General features: G+C 46.7%; 1 protein-coding gene across 1 annotated transcript in view; it reads left to right on the forward strand.

Annotated features, from left to right (window-relative positions):
• The first annotated feature begins 1372 nt into the window (after positions 1 to 1372).
• The window catches only part of FAM20A (FAM20A golgi associated secretory pathway pseudokinase), a 63039-nt gene continuing 42886 nt past the window's right edge, over positions 1373 to 21525 (forward strand). The window contains exon 1 of the mRNA XM_056862159.1: positions 1373 to 1722. Coding sequence (XP_056718137.1) covers positions 1373 to 1722 — 350 coding nt within the window. The remainder of the gene's footprint in view (positions 1723 to 21525) is intronic.

The raw sequence follows: 21525 nt of genomic DNA on the forward strand, positions 1-21525 counted from the left end.
TTTATTTGTCTGCCTTTTCTTTGGTAAGCTATCTCAGGCAGGTTTCTGGAGAGTAAGCATAAAATGCTCTAAATAATTAAAACCACCAAATCCGGAGCTCCCGGGGGGGGGGGGCTCTCAAATGCGAGTGGGGGGTGGGCAGTTGTGAGAAGGCTTGTCTGTTGGTCCGACAGCCAGAGTAATAATTTCTGGCTGGATCCTTTGTGTGTGTGTTAAGTGTTGTCAATAGAGAAGAGGAAAAGTCCAGTCGCACCTTCCAGACTCACGAAAATATTTTCTGGCAGGGTGTGAGCTTTCGTGAGCCACTGCTCACTTCTTCTGAAGAAGTTGCATCTTCTTCTGAAGAAGTTGCATCTTCTTCTGAAGAAGTGAGCTGTGGCTCACGAAAGCTCATACCCTACCAGGAAATATTCTTGTTAGTCTTTAAGGTGCGACTGGACTCTTGTCTGAAGAAGCGAGCTGTGGCTCACGAAAGCTCACACCCTGCCAGAGAATACTTTTGTGAGTCTTTAAGGTGCGACTGGACTCTTGCCCTTTTCTACTACTGCAGACAGACCATCACGGCTACCCACTGTGAATTAAGTGTTGGCAAGTCACAGCCGATTTAGGGCGACCCCTTTTTGGGGGTTTCCATGGCAAGAGACGAACAGAGGTGGCCTGCCAGGGCCTTCCTCCGCACAGCCACCCTGGACTTCCTCGGTGGCCCCCCACCCAAATACTAACCAGGGCTGACCCTGCTTCGATTCCGGCGAGATCAGGCCAGCCCGGGGAGCCAAAGGCGGCAAGCCCTTCCACCATCTGCAAGTGGGTCGCTGTTTCTGGGGTTATAAAGCAACCCAGTATTGGCTCAAATATATAATAAGTATTCTGTTGCCTAGTCTTTGCCAGTTGGAGAGTCTTTGCCAGTTGCCGCCTGGGGAGGCTGCCCGCTCTCTGCCCCAAGGCCGCCGGGGGCATCGAAGACCGACGCGGAACGGCGCCCCGGCAAGCGGCAGCCCCTCGCGGCGGCGGGCGAGGTCCCGATCTGGACCTGCCGCCACGGAACTAAGCCCGGGCGGGGGGAGGCGGAGGGGAGGGGAGGGGAGGTCAGGTCGGTGCCTCTTTCCCTCCCCCCTCCCGTGCCCATCCACCTAGACGGCACTGCCTGCCTGCCTGCCTGCCTGCCCGGGGAGGGCAGATGGGGAGAGGCGATCTGGCAAAGGCGCAGCCAGGGGCTGCGCCTTTGCCAGATCGCCTCTCCCCATCTGCCCTCCCCGGGCAGGCAGGCAGTGCTCGGCCTGGCCCCGCCCTCCCCGGGGGGCCGCCCCCTCCCCTCCCCTCCCCTGCCCGCCTGCAGCCCCGCGCCAGGGCGGCGGTCCCTGCCGGGCTGGCCATGCCGGGGATGCGGCGCGCCCGGCTGCTCGCCCTGCTGCTGCTGCTCGGGGCGCTGCTCAGCGCCGACGTCCACTTCCACCTCTGGCCCCAGGTGCGGCGGCGCCTGGCCGGGGGCGAGGCGGGCCGGGCGGGGGGCTGCTCCTGCCCGCCCGGAGACGCTCCCGCCTCCCCACCGGGACCCCGGCCGCCGCCAGGCAGCGCGGAGGGAAGCCGCCCGGAGCGCCGCGCCAAGCTGCGGCGGCTCTTCGCCCACCCGCTCTACAGCGCCCCGGAGCGGCCGGGGGAACAGCTGCTCGGCGGGCAGGAGGCGCTGCGCTACTACGGCCGGAAAGTGGCCCGCTGGAACAGGTGCGACCTGGCGGGAGGGGCGGCGGGGGGGGGGAGGCTCCGCGCGGGGGGATCTGTTTGGCTCTTGCAATTCGGCAATGGGAAGGGTTTTTTATTTTTTTTTGGTTAGAAACTTGTCCGGTTTGTGCAAAAGCGAAAAACCATGTTTTCTGAGCAAATGCATGGAGGGCGAAAACGCACGGTCGCTTTATCCTCCTTTAATCCCTGTTTTAGGCAGGATCGAGCGCACGTTAGGCGGAACGCATGGGTTCGAACCTGGCTGAATCCTGGCTGAAACAGGGGTTAAAGGAGGATAAAGCGACCGTGCGTTTTCGCCCTGGGAGAGACTTTTACAAAGTCCGAATATTTTAACGTGGGGTGAAGACGCACGGTCGCTTTATCCTCCTTTAATCCCGGTTTCAGCCAGGATTCAGCCAGGTTCGAACGCATGCGTTTCACTGAATGGGCGTTTGATCCTGGCTGAAACAGGGATTAAAGGAGGATAAAGGCACCGTGCGTTTTCGCCCTTGGTGGCCGGTTGCCTTGAGAGCCCCTTTCAATTGGATTATTTATCCATTTTTTTTAAAATCACTTCTGGCCACACTTAAACCGTCTCCTTTTCTGCAGCCCAGGAGCTGGGGTTCTTCAGACTGCGATCTGAGGGCCACGAACTTGAAAACCTATCGAAGGTAGTAGCAGACCCCCACGTCACCTCTCACCTTGAGCATAGGAAAGTGCCTCTTATTGAGTCAACTCTTTAGCCCTTGTCGTCTGGGATTATCCACTCCGGCTGGCAGCAGCTCTCCAAGGTGTAAGGCAAGGTCTTTCTGAGCCTTGGAACTGGACCTTTTCTACACGCTTGACTTACTCCTGATTTTTTTGCCACTCGATCCACAAGCATTGGAGTTGGTTTGGGCACTGTTCTTCTGCCTATCTGCCCTCCCGGTGCATTTTCACCGTTGTGGAGTCAGCACAAAAACGTGTGCGGAAATCAGGGGATAAACCGAAGCAGTAGAGGGCCAGAACCAATAGGGGAAAAAACATGCAGAAAATCCCCTGAATTTTTTCAAGTTATAAAGAGCTTCACTGGCAGATCAGGCTGCTGTTAGAAGTGCAAGAGCAGCCTATGCTGCCCACCCCCGGTCATTTGGCAACCTAACTTCATACTAGGAAGTTACAGGTGGGAAAATAAATTGTCATGATGTTGGGGTTCAGTGCAAAGACTTCTTTGTAGAGGTATACCCTGCTAGTCTCTCCAAAGGAATGAAAAGTAGCTTACAAATCATTCTGCCATCCTCCATTTTATTTTCACAACAGCAGTGCTGTGAAGTAAGTTAGGCTGAGAGAACTGTGACTAGCCCAAGGTCATCCAGCTGGCTTCATGTGTAGGAGTGGAGAAACAAATCCAGTCCACCAGATTAGTATCCACCGCTCATGTGGAGGAGCAGGGAATCAAACCCAGTGCTCCAGATCAGAGTCCACCGCTCCAAACCACCACTCTTAACCACTACACCATGCTGGCAATCCCCCTTCAGGATTGGGCTGCCCGTCTGCTCAGACAATATATGGCAGTTTGTACATTCCCAACAGGGAACGCTGCTCTAAACATACTTAATTCTGCATAATGTGAACTGGGCATGCTGGATGAAAATCCCATATGCTTCTTTCATATAATAATTTAATAAGCTACTTGGAAACAACCAGGCCTTCTCAGAGATCCAGAGGGCCTCTTCTAGTTTTTGAGGCCCCTACCTATAACACAAATATAAAAATTACACACAAACACAAAAAAAGAGTAAGACATCATTTGATATTTTAGGAATATTCTAGGAGTTTTCAGTCCCTCCCCCGGAGCTTGAGGCTGAGACTATTCCCTATTGGCCCTGAAAACCACCTAATCCTAACCCTGAAGGGCTCATATTTCCCCATTAGTAGTTGAGGGATAGATACAGGGTCCCTACCACTGGAAGCTATAGTGCTAATCCAAATTCTAAACAGGGAAAACAGCTTTTAGAAAATGGATTCTGACCTCCCATGCAGGGCAAGTGCCTTTTTTTCAAATGCAATGGTCTCAGCAACGTCCTTACTTATTGCAAGAGATTTTGACAGAAACAGAATACGGTCACTGCTATGATGAGGTACGCATAAGGGGCAAAGGGAAGTATGTCCCTAAATCACATTTGTAATCTGCACAGAGAGTAATGTCAGACCTAAAGGATGAAATTAAGTCCAGACCAGAGCCAGCAGCTTGTGCCGTTGTTTAAAGTGTGTGTGAATCACTTTACAATTAATTCCACAAATATCATTAGGGTTTTTTTGGGGGGGGGGGGGTTCATTAGCCTGCCAGCCAGAACATAGCCTACACTAATAATCTGTGACCTAAAAGTAGCATTGTCAAAAAGCTGGAGAAAAAAAAAGCCCTACTTTTTAATAGAGGCTTAATAGGATGTTACTTACCAGGTGTTGTTATTTGCCTCTATGCCATAAAAGCTTCAACCCTCCATTTCCACACATTACACCTCTGTTAAAAGGACTGGGCATTTTTTCCCCCTCCAGGCCAGTTGGCAGCCCTACCAAAAAGAAAGACCCAGCTTTCGTAAGCTTTCCTTCCTGGTCACCTGAGAAGGATTCTTCCTCGCTGCAAGTGGCTGGGCAAGTTGGTTAGCTATAAAACAGAATGCAGTAAAGAGGAACGATTAACCTTAGGACAGAATATAGGTGAAGTGCACTAAGCAGTTCTACAAATGCCAAGGATTATTAAATACCCATTTGTATATTTTGATTTAGGACTGAGCTGATACTTCCTGTGTAGATTGCTTCCAGGAGGTCCTTCTACAGATGTCATGCATTCCTTGATCGACAGATTATTTAATTGATAACGTAGAATGACTCCCAACAACTTTTTACACTGAAGTCTCATCCAGTTTTACTTGGGAAGCCAGTCTTGCTGACGGCTCTGGCACATAGTTCCAGGGAAGTCTGCAAGAACTGCAGCCACAGACTTTTAAAATGCACGCCGGACAGAAATTTAATGAGGGGCAAGTGGAAGCTGTGTTGGGGAGAGAGTGTTCAGCAAGCGTGTCCTTTCTAAATGCCACAACATAGCTTGTTTGGCAACTTACCTGCAGTCTTGAAACCTAACAAGGTCACTTTTATCTTGCAGGAAAAGTCAAGCTGAAAGCCATGGCGTGAGAGCCAAAACTCTTTATCACTAACCTGCCACAGGATCTATTTTGTCCTCAACCTCTAATAGGCACCGCTTGCATGTCATTCACAAATGCACAAAATGTAGAAACAAGAGCATGTGCGAGATCCGGTCCAGAGATCAATGAGAGCTTGTGACCTTGCTCTGGTTCCATGGGATAAGTGTATTTCTATTTACACCACTGAGACGCGGCCAGAGAGATAAAAAAGCCTGACAGTTAGGGCCAGTGCCGGAAATTGCTGAAGTATTTACTCTAGAGAAGTCCTGGTGCCTTCAATGTAACCTCCTGATTATCAGGTTTCCTGAGATTGAAACCCCAGCATAGAGGGTAGGGTTGGGGGCTCAGGAGCAATGGCTCCACCTAGAGGGTCTGGAGAAGATTCAGGCAGAACATTTTTAAAAGATTTACACCTTGCACTCTCAGGAGGCATGTCAGTTCCAGAGGGGTCTTTGTGGAACTACGGTACTTGTTGCCGCAGGAACCTGACTGCAGACTAAGATTTTTTGCTGAGGCCCCTTCACTGTGCCCCCGTTCACAAGAATTGAAGCAGAACCAATTTTAAAATCCACAACAACAAAATCCAAATGATCAACATACCATAAAATTGTGGGCTATTAACCCCAACAATAAAATAATTAAAATCAGCAGCAATATCCACACCCAGCCCCAAATCCTAAAACCAATAAAATCATAAAGATGAGACGCAAGACAAGAGAGGAGATCTTGTTTCTTGTATCCTTAGTTCTACAGGATGGGGCAAATATTGAAGGGCCTCAGCAGAAAATCTAAGTTGGCAGGCAGGTTCCTGTGGCAGCAGGTAGACTCACAAAACCCAACAATGTTTAGGGCTTCGTTACACATATTTGTCTATAACTTGCAGTCTGCCCCTAAGAAATAGCATTTTGACAAGCCAGTGTGGTATAGTGGTCAGAGTGTCAGACTAGACCAAGTGTCAGCTCTCTTTCTGCCATGAAGCTCACTGGGTTATATTGAGCCAGTAATTCTTATTCTCTCCCTCCAGCGTGGTGTAGTGGTTAAGAGCGGCAGACTCTAATCTGGTGAACCCGGTTTGTTTCCCCACTCTTGCACATGAAGCCTGCCTGGTGACCTTCGAATCATAGAATCATAGAGTTGGAAGGGACCACCAGGGCCATCAAGTCCAACCCCCTGCACAATGCAGGAAATTCACAACTACCTCCCCCCTCCACACCCCTAGTGACCAGAAGATGGCCAAGATGCCCTCCCTCTCATCATCTGCCTAAGGTCACAGAATCAGCAACCTTGGACTAGTCACAGTTCTCTCAGAACTCTCTCAGCCCCACACACCTCACAAAGTGTCTGTTGTGGGGAGAGGAAGGTTTGTAAGCCGGTTTGGGACTCCTTAAAGGTAGAAAAAAATTGGGGTCTAAAAACCAACTTTTCTTCTTCTCCCCCCCCCCCACCCACACCTAATGTACCTCACAAGGTTATTGTGACAAAATAGAGGAGGAGAGAACAATGTTGTAAGCTGCTCCCCCATTAGGGGAAAAAGCAGGGTATCAATAGCTAAATTAAATAAATATCTGGATTGGCCTCAAGCAACAGAGAGTTCAAACATCAGCCTTTTCCACCTCATACCTTGCAGTAATCCAAAAGATAATGATTGTTGTTAACTTCTAGTGGGGAGGATATTGAGCCCCAGAATCTGTTCGGAATCCACCCTCTGATCTGAAAGACCTTCTCTTAATCTCTAATGCACAAGGAAATTCACCAAGGTGCTTTTCATTTGTTTTTACCATATTGAACATTGAGAATAAATGCCAGGTTCGTGCCCTGACACAAGTTAAGTAAGTCCTGGTTGACAGTGGTGTTACTTGTGGTGTGGAGCCTTCAGAAAGTATGTAGGCATATTCTGACTTCATTCAGTCACTTCTAAGAAATCCTAAACTAAACCCTCAGGACTCAAAATGCCCCTTAGTAGGCTTTCAAAAACAGTAGGTACATACAGAGAAAAGAGAAAGCATACTGGCAAGGACTTCAGCTATTTAATACCAGGAGCAACTATGGAAAAAATTTTGAGAAAAGAAAATGTAAGCAGGAAGAGGCAAGGCCAAGAGTGAAAGGAGAGCATCTCTGAATTGAATGAATTTAGGAGAGCAAATGTCCTGTAGCACTCTAATTAACCAGTTAGGCTAGGGGTAGCAAGGACCACCTAGCCAGTGCGTGGAGATTGTTTGCCAGTGATGGATTACACTCCATGTGTCAGAAAGCTTGTTTTCTTCCCCCCAAGTTAACTGGGTTAACTGAAGCTTGTAGGAATGAGCACTATTGAGTCCAATAAATAAACATTTTTTTAAACTGTGCAAGGAAAGGAAATCAGTGGTCTTCAACGAGAGACTGATGAACAAGCATCTCCAATATGAAAAGTAACAACAGCATGCCTAGAAGAGGGTTCCATGTCAGAGGCAGCACATAGAAAACAGGGGTGTATTTTTAGACCAACGGAAGTCTTTCGGCTGCTTGTGTCAGGAGCAAGCCATGAGGATGGTATCGGTAGTGTGATTGAGCTGCCTCCAGGTGCTGTTGTGCTATTCTGTCCAAGGCCAGTCTGTGCCCCGTGTTTAGTCTTCATAGATTCCCATACTGTGGGAAATGCCAAGTACTCCTTCCTGCCTCTGGGAGGGGGGTTGCCTGGGTTACCAGTTATCTCCTTTTGTTGGCCCAACAGCGGTTGGACCTGTTGAGCAAGGTCCGCGGAGGAAAGACCAAACTCAGGGTTTAGTACCTTCTCGACGTCAGCTGCCGTGGCCGTGGTTGGCGGTAAGTCCATGAGGGCCAGCACTGTCCGGGCGGCAACGCTCTGTGCCTCCCAGTGGCATAAGGTGGGATCCGGAACAGTTTGCGGAACGTTTCCCTCCCGAGCCCCCGCCATTGGGAAACAGGTCTCGTGCTCCCGGATTGGGGCCGCCGACTCCCGTCATGCCTCGCTGAGCTTAAGTTCAGACAACAACCGAGTTAGCAGAGCAAGGTCCTCTTGCGCCAACCAGGTCTCCTCCAGCAAAGTATCCAGCCCCAAAAGGCGCGGGCATGTAGATCAGCATCCTGGGACCTCCAAGGGGTCGACGCTGCCAGGTGACGCCACTGATCAGTCACCCGCCCAACCAGCCGGGTGGCCTCTGCGTCCTTTCGCAGTGCCTCCTCCAAGACGGCATGCAGCAAGTCGGGGTCCTCGGGGAGCTCGTCCTGCGCCCCAATCCGAGGAGACGAGTGCCTAGGCGAACCCTCCAGGGCTCTAGCCAAGGTCAGCAAGTAAGGACAGGACTAGTGTCCTAATGTAAGCTCTAGCCCTGAGGCAAACCCATAAACAGATTCCAGCAGACGGCAAGTCCACGAAAGCAGTTTTATTGGTTATAATCGACAGGTTTCAGAAGCCATATTCAGAAGGACACTAGTAAGGGGCAAAGGTAAGGCACAGGCATATATGGAAGAGCAAAAGGAGATAACTGGTAACCCAGGCAACCCCCCTCCCAGAGGCAGGAAGGAGTACTTGGCATTTCCCACAGTATGGGAATCTATGAAGACTAAACACAGGGCACTGACTGGCCTTGGACAGAATAGCACAACAGCACCTGGAGGCAGCTCAATCACACTACCGCATACCATCCTCATGGCTTGCTCCTGACCGCTTGATGCGGGACTGGATTTGCGTTGAGACTATCTCCAGAATGCTGATTTCTTCACCAGCCATTTATATATTGCTAGGGAATCTGTTTTACACTTAGCTCCCATGCAACTGACGGTCAGCTGTTCTCCTTGGGCAGCTGTTGGACTTATTTCAGATACATTTTTCCTAATTAAATACTACCTGGTTCAGGATTGCCATCTTTTTCCCTAACAGAAGCTCAGTGCCCTGAACAGCTTCATGACAGGCAGAAATACAATGAGTGCAGTTTTCCGTAGCAGAGGATACAATGAGGGGGCAGGTGCACATACTTAATTTCTCTCTGGTATGTAACAGTTAGGTTGGAAGCTTTGGTCATGAAGAAGGTTGCTGCCCTAGCCTGGCCAAGCTAGCCACCATTCATGACCAACCAGAGATTAGAGACATGCTAGATCTAAAGTGTCCTGTCCCTTTAATCTTTTCATGGTGTGGTGGTAAATAACGTAACCTGGTGTTTGCTGCAGTTCAATTGATATTAAAGCGATAGCTCAAGGGACCAATTTAAAAGTTGGCAGCCCTAGCTGGATCTTGTGATTAGGTAAATTTTTCCCAACACAGAAGAGGTGGTGGCAGGGAAGACTTTGCTTGTGGACTATCTTTGGATCATGCAAGCCACATGGGTTTGGAAGCCCTGCCAGGAACGAAAGCTGGCAATCTTGTATAGATTCCCCAACAAATTAATATCAGACTGTCCACAAATCAAATTGTACAAATAATTAAGTGAAGCTAAGGGAACAAGTCATGACAAAACAGCAATTAACTTCACGTTGGCTCCAAAAGTGTACGTCTTCTGGCATCATGGTACTTCTAGTAGTGGAATGGCCCTTCTGTTAGTGGAGGGAGGGTAATCTTTGCTGATCCCCCTCCTATTGTAGAACCCCACTTCACCCCACTGTTGTTTATGAGGGTCCACTGGTCACGAGGAACAGAATTTGGGGGGAATGCAGTGGGAAGGGGAGGGAGGCAAGTTTTATCCTGTGAGCAGCATCCAGCTTGTGGTACTTTGGGTCTACCTTTAAGAATATGGAAAATGAATCTCCTTCAGATATGAAAAATGAAAGTGCTAGTTTACACCCTGTATCACAACTCCTAGCCATATAATTTGATTTGTGACATTTTTGGCCTTTTCAGCTCCCACAGGAGTGGTGAAAGGCAGCCTTAGAACTAGGATGTTGTGATGCAGAGGATGGGGCTTCTGTACCGTTAACAATTGGGAATTTTGGCACGTTCAGTTGACACGAAGAGGTCAAAGTAGCTGTAGTTGCTGAAATTCTCCTCTGCACAGTTAAGGATGATACAGGAGCTCCATCTTCCTTGGCATCAGGCTATTCTCTTTAGAAATACTGAAGAATCTACATTCCACTTTTAGCAGTGAAATGCAGAGGAATTTTCTGGTGAAGCGAAACCCATCTGCAATGTTTCAGATTGCCCTGAAGTAAATTAAACCAATTGCCTTTGTCCAGGGAAGTGTTTTCATTTCCATAGCCTTGTAGAGTCTGTACATGGTTCATCAGGCAAGGTGCTCAAAGGACAGACAATGCTATACTTAATCACAATAAGAGCTAGGGAAATATTCAAGGCCAGCTAAGTAGCAAGTGTTTAAGCAGCATGTGGTTATGCCAGTGTTCCTGCAAATGGATATTGATTTAGAATTTGCAGAAGGACTAATATAGGCTAGGATGTTATGCTATTATCTGGGCTAATGGAGCAAGGAACAAGAAATAAGCTATTATGACATATCTCTTGAGCATCCATGAGTCAGAATCAATGGCTATCTCTTTGCAAACTGCATCTTTCTTGAACTATGCATGAATGCTGGTTGTGTTTGGTTGCAAATGTACACTTTTAAAAATGTGTATTTTTTTAATACCCTGATCTGGATGGCCCAGGCTAGCCCAGTCTTGTCAGATCTCAGAAGTTCAGCAGGGTCAGCCCAGGTTAGTATTTGGATGGGAGACTACCAAGGAAGTCCAGGGCAAGCCACCTCTGAATGGCTGTTGCCTTGAAAACCCCAATGGGTCGCCATACGTTGGCTGTGGCTTGATGGCACTTTCCACCACCACTGTATTTTTAATTTTGCAGTAAAGCAGAAATGACATTGACTGAAAGGTGAACAAGCAGGAAAACATATGTAGCTGTTTCTAAGGTATAATATTTGTAGAGTCGACACATATGGAGGGGCAGGAATGAGTCTTCAGAGAAACCTTATGTAGTCCTTCCTCCCATGTACCTATACAGTCCTCACAAGATCTGTCCGCAACTCTTTCTGTAGCAGATAGAGCACGTGGGCAGGAAGGAGCCACTTGCCAGCTATAGACATGTAGGCATCAGAGCATACATTGTGTTCTATGTGCAGTGGCAAAGAGGCACATGGGAACCTAATACTTGCTCCTTTACCCCATGGCGTTTAAAACTTACATGCTGCGCCACTGTGAGAATTGGCCCTATGTTGTATTAGGGGAGGCAACTGAGATAAATAGTAGAGGAATTCATGAGTCAGGTGGTCTTGTAGGTGTCCAAATCCCAGACATTCCATAGCAGAAAGGCAAGATTCCATTCCTGGAGATGTTTTTCTCTTCCAGTTCTGTAAAACAAAAAACTTGGCAGTTGGAAGTTATGCTTTTAGAGGGTGGGCTGCATCTGTGGAACACACTGGGGTTTCCAAAACAGAAACAGACATTTCTAGACCAAGTTCAGAGAAGGTTCCTTAAGGGGGACTGGCACAATGGCATTGTCCATTACCAGCAAGAGCTCATTGCAATGTTAAATGCTGATCATGTTACAGAAACAATTGGTGCTTACTTTATATAACTCCATCCATGCCGGGGGCGCAGAAATGCATGTCCCCATCTGTGAGTCTACCTTTTTATTTTTGGTTACTATTTTATTTACCATTTCTCTTTTACCCAGGCAAAGCCATTTGCCCTTGTATGACTTTGTGTGGCATCTTGTTCTTTTGGGGAAAATCTCAATTATTCTCCAGCCACTTTGAAATGCAATATATGGCACTCATAAACCCAGGAGCTGTTCAGAAAACTCTGACAGGCTGCACTAACACTAAACTTGTCTCCCTTCCTGAGTGCCAAAATGCAAATAGAACATAGGAAAGCAAGGACGTTTTCTTTCTTAAATAAATCTAGTTGACTTAATGAACAAGGTGACATTTGGTTCCCTTTTTCCCCTTCACATACTGGGTAAAAAGACAAGGATGGAAGGATGTGTTGCTTAGTAATTTTAATGGGCCCAAGTTACAGATGCCAGCCTCCAGGTGGGAATTACAGCTCATCTCCAGACTACAGAGATCAGTTCCCCTGGAGAAAATGGATGCTTTGGAGGGTGGATTCTATGCCATTGTACTCCACTGAAGTCCCCGTCCTCCCCAGGCTCCATCCCCAAATCTCCAGGAGTTTCTCAACCTGGATCTAGCAACCCACCCACCCCATCCCCCGCCGGTGGCCAGCGGGGACCTAGCAACCCTAGTCCAGGTCCAATTTTGTGTCTGCTGGAATGATTTCAAAACAGGTTGAGGCTAGGCCTTATCAGTGTATTACAGAAAACATGCAGGTGGATCTCCAGAATACTACGTCTCTGGGTATTGATAAAAGTTGAGGACAAGGTGCCAAATGAGAATGATATCCAGGATGTTTTCCAAATGGGGACAGTGATGTGTAGTTTTCTCATTGCTGCTGCAGCAATGGGAGTTCCACATGGCAGTCTCCATAGTTTCTCTGACCCATTCACCCACAGTGGCCCTAACCCACCCCCTAGACAACCAGGACTTTTCAGTGGTTTTTTTAAATGAAAAATTGAATATTGGTATAATGTTGTATTAATATATGAAACAGGTTCCCTGAACTTTCAGCTTTCATTTTTAAAAAGTAAGTATCTAGCCCTTTTAGTTGCAGAGATATGCCTTCCCCATTATATCTCAATAACAAAAAGGGCTAGAGCAGGGGTCCCCAAAGTGTTGCTTGTGGGCGCCATGGTGCCTGCTGACATCTTTTCTGGTGCCCTCCAAGTTTTTTTTAGGAAGTGGGTGAGGCCTGGTCAGGCTTTTGCCCAGCAAGACTTCTGGTTGACTATTGGAGATTTGATTGGCTGTGCAGATTTTTTTTTTTAATGTTGCTTTGGCAGCAGCTGCCAACATAGCACAAGGATCAGCTCTGTGTTACTGATGTTAAGCTGTGGCAATCATTTTGTGGCTGGTTCTGGCTCCTGTGGTAGCCACTTCGTTGCTGCGCTCACCGTGCCATGTCAGAATTCCAAATTTGTCCACAGGCTCAAAAAGGTTGGGGACACCTGGGCTATTGGCTTACTTTTTTAAGAAAACAGAAGTAGAGGACTTAGAGAACCCATTACACATTTTTAATGTATTATTTATTTATTTCAAATAGAGGATACAGAAGGAAATATATACTCTCTCTCTCTCTCTCTCTCTCTCTCTGAGGGGCTTAACGCACGGCCAATTTGTCTCGCTTTTGTGCCTTAATAGTAGCGAATCTCCGTGGTCCACACGCACGACCGTCCAAGGCAGGGGTCCTCAAACTTTTTAAACGGGGCCAGTTCACTGTCCCTCAAACACTGTTGGGGGCCGGACTGTTTCGGGGGAGGAGGCGGCGGCACGAGGGGGCTCTCCGGAAAAGCATCCTCCTTACAAGCCCGGTCCTTCCCCCTGTAGTGGTTAAGAGTGGCGGTTTGGAGCGGGGACTCTAGAGAACTGGGTTTGATTCCCCACTCCTCCACGTGAGAAGCGGAGGCTAATCTGGTGAACCTGGTTGGTTTCCCCACCCCTACTCACGAAGCCAGCTGGCTGACCTTGGGCAAGTTACAGCTCTGTTAGCGCTCTCTCAGCCCCACCTGCCTCACAGGGAGTCTGTTGTGGGAGGCTATGGGAAGGGGATTGTAAGGCAATTTGAGTCTCTCTTTAGTGGTAGAGAAAGTTGGCATGTAAAAACCAAGGCCATTTATTCATGGAAGGGTTTGCCTTGGATTTGCCGCTCTCCAGATGCACATTTTCCCCATCCAAATTCTCCAAACTCTCCCCTGGGGTGGGGGTGGGGAATTTACTTTTGAGTTCTGAGAGTTCGGACGGGGAAAATGTGCATCTGGAGAGCGGCAAATCCAAGGCAAAACCTCCTGTGCATAAATGGCCACAAGTCTTTTTCTTCTCCCTGGAGATATGCCCAGCCCTCCCCCCCAAGAGGCCCCTATAATTACCTCCAGGCCACAAGGATACCCCCAGGAGGAGAGAGAGGCCCGACCCGTGAGAACGCTGCCAACTGTTGCCAAAACAGGAACGCCAGGACAGGAAGGGGGCGACTCGCGCACCCAGGAAAGGAGGTTTTGGGCCTGGGAGGGAGAGGGGGAAGGGGGCGACCGGCGGCACGCGAAGCAGCAAGATGCCTTGTGTGCCCAGGAAAGGGGTTTGGGGCTGGAGAGGGAGCAGGGAAGGGGGCGACTGGGGCGGGAGGGAGGCTTCCAGTTGTGCATACACAGTCAGGAAGCCCAGAAAAGCTCTGGGGAGGGGGGCAAGGGGGGACTGGCTTCCTTGGTCCCCGGGCCGGACAAAAGCCCTCCGGGGGCCGGATCCGGCCCTCGGGCCTTAGTTTGAGGACCCCTGGTCCAAGGGCTGCGCATCGGACCCACCTTAGTCGCGAATTAAGGCAAAAAAACCCGGGTTAATCAATCCCTGTTTTCTAGCGATCTTTTCAGTGCTAAACCGCTACTTTTTTTTTATTCCGCTACATTACCGGAACGCCGACGTGCGTGTAATTACTCGGCTAGCTCGCTACTAATGCCCCTTACCGGTCTCCTCCGTCCCGCCCCCTTCCCTGCGCGAGCAAGTGCCGCTTCCCGTCCCCCGTCCCGCCCCCTTTCCTGTGCGAGCAATTGCTGCTTCCGGTCTCCCGTCCCGCCTTTTTTTAATTGACAGGTTGAGACGATGGTATACCGGAACGCTGGTGTTCCAAGAAAAAAAAAGGGGGAGAATCGCCCTTTGATTGGATAACTCCTCAGCCAATCCTTGGGCGATGTCACTCCCCTGCTATCCCGCATTGTGAACTATCCCACATTATATGGTTGGTTCAAACGCACGGGGAGCCTCCAGCAGCTACTTGTTTCAGACTTAATGTGGGATAGGCTGGCGTCATGCGTTTGATTATCCAGACTTAAATATTGTGGGATTAAATATTGTGGGATTATTGTGAGATAACAGAGGAGTGAACCAGGAACATTCTGCCCAAGCATTAATGCCCTAAATTACAACATAGTTACAGCATCTGATTTTCCAATTAATCAAGCAGACTCTTAACATTTTCTTTTTGACTTTTCTACTAGGAGTTAACTTCACTATAAATTGACCTATGTTTATAACATTTAATCTGCTACTATCATTATAGAGTTTCAACCGTCAGTTTCTATATATCTATAAAACAATTTCCATTTTTCATTAAACTGGTCGAGGGTCTCCTCATCGGTTGTATTAATCATGTGGGTCATTTTAGCCATTGTAGCGTATTCCATTATTTTGTCTTTCCAATCGTCTTCATCTGGCAAAGTTGGTTGTTTCCACCTTCTTGCGAGAACAACTCTCGCCGCCCTTGTGGCATATCTGAATAAGTCTTTTAGTTGCAAGGACAGTTCCAGTGGCATTATATCAAGTAAGAAACTCTTGGGGTTCAAACTGAATTTAACCCTTTACACATTTTGTAGCTTTAAAGAAAAGTGGCAGGGGGAGGAAATGGCCAGGGCCGGATCTACATTTTTTAAGGGGGGCAAAAGTTCAAAATGATGCCCCCATATAATATTATACATTTTTAAGGGGGGCAAAAGTACAAAATGATGCATCATTTTGTACATCATGGTGTACTGGCTTTACCCTGCTCTTGCAAATTCGAGAGGAATAGTCATACCAGTCCATTACAGGAAAGTCTGATGGTACCTTAAATACTTAGATTTATTGGGACAGAAGCCCTTGGAGACTAACATCTGACAAAGCAGGCCCCAGCCCATGACAGCTTCTGCCACAATCTGTTACATTCACACCGTGTCAACCCTAAATAAAGTTACACCGTGTGACGGATAAGGGGTTTAATCTGCAGCAAGAGCTGATTGACCAAGAGTGGGTGGAGCCAGAGAGCTGACACTCTGAGCTCTGAGAGACAGAAAGCATTCGAAGCTTGGGACCCAGCCTGGATAGAAGACTGTGAAAGTAGTTGAAGCTTGGGACCCAGCCTGAGAGGAGGCTGTGATAAATTGGAAGCTTGGTAGCGAGACTGAGCGGCAGCCAGACTGTACTCTGTGAACCTGAGGGGTTCTGTGAAAGCCAAAGCTATTGACACACACAACCTGTGGGAGTGACAAGAGTGAGAACTGGGTTAGAGAGGGCCCATTCTCAGGTCACAAGGGGAAAAGTCTCTGAGGTAGAGCTATTCTGGTAGCAGGGAGGTGTGGAGGATTACAGCCACTGAGGTGGGGTAATCAGGGAGAGCTAGGCTGGGGACAGAGACTGAGAGTCTGAATCTGAATAACAGTTCTGGGGGAAAGAACTAAGCTTGAAGCTGAATCTGAGTAAGCTTGAAACTAAGAACGAAAGGAACTTGAGTGAAGAAAACATCTAAGCTATTTCTCTGAAGTAATCTCGCGTATATAAATCTGACTCTTGAGTTTTCCCTCCAAATTCTGCCTTTTTCTTGAAAACCAATCTCTGTTCTGTTCAATAAACTTCCCTGTTTTGTCTGTTTGAGTTAAAAAGCCTCGTCTCCTATTTCTCACTGAGGTAAATACTGGTGTTGGACAGGAGGAGAAGGAAAATAATCTCACAAATATACTCAGGCCAACGCTTTTCACTCAGCGTATACTGTCGGGCTGAGAGAGTGGGATATTGAAGTGGTTGAAAGGGGGGTGCGTCATACACCCATCCATGTCCATTGAAGCCAGTGGGGTAAGAAGGGTGTAACTCTGCTTCAGGGTGGTATAGTCTTCGATAAGATCTTCTTTTATTTATTTATTTTTCAATCTTATATCCCACCCTCCCCACTTTCCTGTATGTTCTCATGACTGGGAAAGGTAAGGCTGTTACTCTATCTGTAGTTTATTATTTAATGGCCGCTTTGAAGATACTCAAAGTTATAATCAAGTTACAACTAAATGCAAGTTACAACTAAATGCTCATTTGCATACAGGCACTCATTTTGCACTGGAACTGGACCTGGAATTCCACTACAGACCTTTGAACTGCAAAGGGAAGAGACTGTAGTAATTTGGCCCTGACCAGCAACTGTAGAATGTTAAAGCTGAACTATGTTAGCACAAACCAATAATTTATTTGCTTCATTTATACCCTGCCTTTCTCCCCTGTGGGGTCCCAAAGTGGCTGATATAATTCTCCTCTCCTCCGTTTTATCCTCAGAGCAACCCTGTGAGGTAGATTAGGCTGAGAGGGTGTGAGTGGCCCAAGGTCACCCAGCAACCTTCCATGGCACAACGGGAATTTGAACCAGATCCTAGTCCAACACTCCAACCACCACACCACACTGGCAATAACCCAATTTCTTAAGCTCCCCAAGTTCTGTTAAGCACAATTATCATAAAGGTAATGTATGCTTTGTCCACTTGCATTTTCTTGACATAGATTTGACTTTAGAGAAAACCCCTATTTATTTATTTATTTACTTGGAACCTGCCTTTCCCTTAAGGTGGGTTCCCATACTATGCAAACATACTGCAGTAAAATCCATTAAGACCACTGTGAAGCCATGCCATATGTACTCATACAAAATAGTGTGTGTATGTGTGTGTAAAGTGCCGTCAAGCCGCAGCTGACTTATGGCGACCCCTTTTTGGGGTTTTCATGGCAAGAGACTAACAGAGGTGGTTTGCCAGTGCCTTCCTCTGCACAGCAACCCTGGACTTCCTTGGTGGTCTCCCATCCAAATACTAACCAGGGCTGACCCTGCTTAGCTTCTGAGATCTGACGAGATCAGGCTAGCCTGGGCCATCCAGGTCAGGGCACAAAATAGTGTAGCCTACAATAAAAGATCCAAGAATCAGCAGAAAGCCCTCCAAAACAGCACTGCCATGAAAGCTCACTTAAAGGGATACTAACATGGCAGTCCGTCCTCCAAAAGTGGAGGCACCACCAAGAAAACCCTATGATAGGCTGCAAATGACCTAACCTAACAGAAAGGTCAGAGAGCAAAAGTGACGACACTGTTATAGAGAAAGGTGGTCCTTCAGGCAGAGGCAGCCCTTATATAGCAACCATAGCCTCCTTACAAATTAGGTTTTGGTAAGTAAGGGGAAATGTTTGAAGCATAAAGTTTTCATTAACATGGTTTCAGCCATCTGGTATTAGAAAATACAGCTATGCCAAGCTATAATCTTTGACCTTACAAAATTATTACACACATGAATCTGCCTTATAATGAATCCATCCATTGGTCCATCAAGGTCAGTATTGTGTACTAAGACTGGCAGTGACTCGGCAGAGTCTCAGGCAGAGGTCTTTCACATCACCTACTGCCTGGTCCTTTTAAACTGGAGATGCTGGGGCTTGAACCTGGGACCTTCTGTGCAAATCAGATACACTACCACTGAGCCATGGCCATCTCCCTAAATCCAGGGAACCTAAGGGTTGAGCTGGAAACTAAAAATTCTTATAAAGTAATATATTTATTTGGTATACGCAATAAAATAGATAAAAACACTGGGCCTGGAATACAGGCTACATATAAAACCACCAGTTTGAACTGTTATAAAAATAATCAACAGTGTTGATTATGTACATATATAAATTACCAACAGACCATATGCATTTTGGCCTCTTAGACCTTCCTAGGGTTGCCAACCTCCAGGTTACTGGCATTTTTGCGTCCTTACAGTTTAATCATCTTACGCATAAGATACAACGAATAGTTCGCCGTCATTGGCATATCTTGGACGGTGTTCCGGGCTGTACAGCTTTACCAACATTTGGCCTAAGAAAAACCAAGTCTTTACGTAATTATCTAGTTAGGACAGATAGGCTAGTGGAGAAACCTAGAATTAACATCCGGGGCCATTTCAGATGTGGCGCATGCGCCTTATGTCCATTGAGTCTTCCTATTAAAGAACTGAGTGCCTCACAGTATAATTTCAAGTTTGCTCTCCAAAATTTTACAAATTGCTTGTCTAAAAACGTCGTCTACGCGGTCCTTTGCCCGTGTTCAAAAATGTACATTGGCTCAACGTCACGCCAATTAAAAATACGTATTAATGAACACCGTACGAGGATCCGCTCTAAGATAATGGAGGCTCCGCTCACTGAACATTATCTTAAACTCGGTCATTCTGAAAATGACATTCGCTTTTTTGCACTATGGCAGTATCGATCCAGACGATACTACCAGGAGAATATTATGAAAATATTACACCAGCAAGAATTAAGGTACATCTATCTCTTTAAGACGTTGTCCCCCTCAGGATTGAACAATGAGTTCGACCTATCTAGCTTTTTGTAAAGTATAAGATTCTCCTCAGCTGGCAGGGCTAGAATACCTTTTAAAACTAAGAAGCAGATTTACTGCTTTACCAGCCTTCAGAGTTAAGTGTGATACCCGTGAGGGTCGCTGGTCAGCTTATTGGTAAGCTAGAACTGATGCCATTTTTTGTATTCTAAGTATAAATGCTGAGCTCTTTCCGCGATTGTTGTTTCCTTCATGTAACGTTTTTCTTTCAGAGGTCTTTGCACCCGTGGAAATATTGTTCTTTAACAAACAAATGCACAACTGATGAAGCAAGTTTGCGAAACGTACACAGACTCCGGAAGGGGCGTTTTGTTGTTCGTTACTCTTCACATTCATATTTATTTCATATGGACCTTCTATGATTGATTTTGGAGCCTTGGAATCTGATTATTTAGATTGAAAAACTGGAAAAGCAACTGTGTTGCCAGGAGGAACTGTTGGTGAATGTTAACCAGCTTTATTGGACAGTTATTTGGTGAATCTCAACCAGTTTTCTGTTGGACTCCTCAATTTATTTTAGGCTGATATTTACTTCAAGCCATATATATATTGTTTTTGCATTAAATTAGTTCTAGAACTTGTCTCTCTGCATTTGGTTGTTTATTAGTTTAATTCCAAAAACTGTAAGAATTGTATTGCATACTATTAATTATATGAGCTGTGGTGCTGTTTATTCTCCCTAACCTCCAGGTTATAGCTGGAGATCTCCTGCTATTACAACTGATCTCCAGCCGATAGAGATCAGATCACCTGGAGAAAATGGCTGCTTTGGCAATTGGACTCTATGGCATTGAAATCCCTCCCAAACCCTGCCTTCCTCAGGCTCCACCCCAAAAACCTCCCGCCGGTGGTGAAGAGGGACCTGGCAACCCTAGGCTTTCCTCAGTGGTCAAATTATACAAAGCATAATAATTAAAAAACACACATCTGGAAGTGCACTTTGCAGGGTATTATATCAGAAATATATAAACCTTAAAAGGGAAGAAGGAAAGCTAAATTAATATGACAGATATAATTATTAAGGCTACTTTATAACAAAAATTTTAAGAATATTTTTTAAAAGAACCATATATACCTGTGTGGCTAGATGTAAATTAATAAACCCAGTCATGGGTTTTTCAGCATTGTAATTGGCTCACACAAGTATCTAAATGACAAAAATTTCTATACATTAAATTATACCATAGATACTCAACCCCCCAAAAAGGAATAACAATAAGTACCAAATATAAAAAACCTGGTGCAATTTTTTTATATTTCCAGATGTGTTGTAACATCTACAAGTGACAAAATATATTAGCACCAACAGACTGATAAAGTCAGCTATTAATACAAAATGAAAGGATGATGCAATGCATCCCATGTGATAACAGCTTGCAAGGAGAGGGAGGGGGAGAGAAGGAAGAGGAAAAAAACCAGAATGAAATTTTTACTGTTAAACTGAAAGCCAGAAGTCCGATCATGCACATCACGTCCAATCTGCTGACTCATTTAACCTTTGAGGTGTGTTTCCAGTTGGTAAATCCAAACCAGTTCTCTTTTCTGTAGGCATCTTAGTAAATGAGAAAGACCTTGTTGCACATTTTCTACTACCCAGAAGTGAAGTTGTTTCTCCATATGTCCACAGGCTAGATAATGTTTAACAAGTGGAGTGTTCAGTCTTCTCAACTTAATGCAACACTTACGTTCCGTAATCCTTGACAGATTTGGTTTCCATTCCCACACACATCAAGTTACATGGACACTGAATGACATAAATCTCCCCTTTAGAATTGCAGTTATAGAATGAATTAATATGCAAAATCTTGGTATTACTTGAGTTATGAAAGGATCTTTTAATTTCAGCATTCTCGCACATATTGCAATGGCCACATGCAAAAAAAGGGTTATTCTCCTCCTCCACCATCCCTGAGGAGGGGTGGTCACAGGAAATTTTGGAGGACATTGATTCATACAGCTGCCTTGAGTCGGAAGTGACCTGATGGCACTTAACACACACACATGCCCCAGGCTCGCCTTCTCACCCCAGCTGTGATCTGACACTCTGTACCAGGGAGAAGGGACCCACTTCTGCAGCTGCCGGAAGAGCAAGAAGGTGGCTGGAGACACACCTCCAACTTTTTCTTGCCTGGGCTGATGGCAGCACGCAAAGGCAGCCCCGGCCAGGCTGGAGGACAGCTGCACGTCCTCGACTCGGTGCTCTAGAGCCCGGGGGCCGTGCTGCAAGACTCTCCTTGCGACATCCTCAGCTGCCTGGGTGTGGCTGCACTGAAGGGGGGAGGACTGTCAGTCTCCTATAATGGGGCTCTATGGGCTACGCCATGATTTTAGCTGGTGTAACTTTACGCCAGGAGAAGTGGGCATTCCCGGCCCGAAAGCCCTCAGGAAGCTGACTAATGGGGGTTACCGCACT

Source organism: Euleptes europaea, chromosome 1 (genome assembly GCF_029931775.1).
Source record: "Euleptes europaea isolate rEulEur1 chromosome 1, rEulEur1.hap1, whole genome shotgun sequence".
NCBI lineage: Eukaryota > Metazoa > Chordata > Lepidosauria > Squamata > Sphaerodactylidae > Euleptes > Euleptes europaea.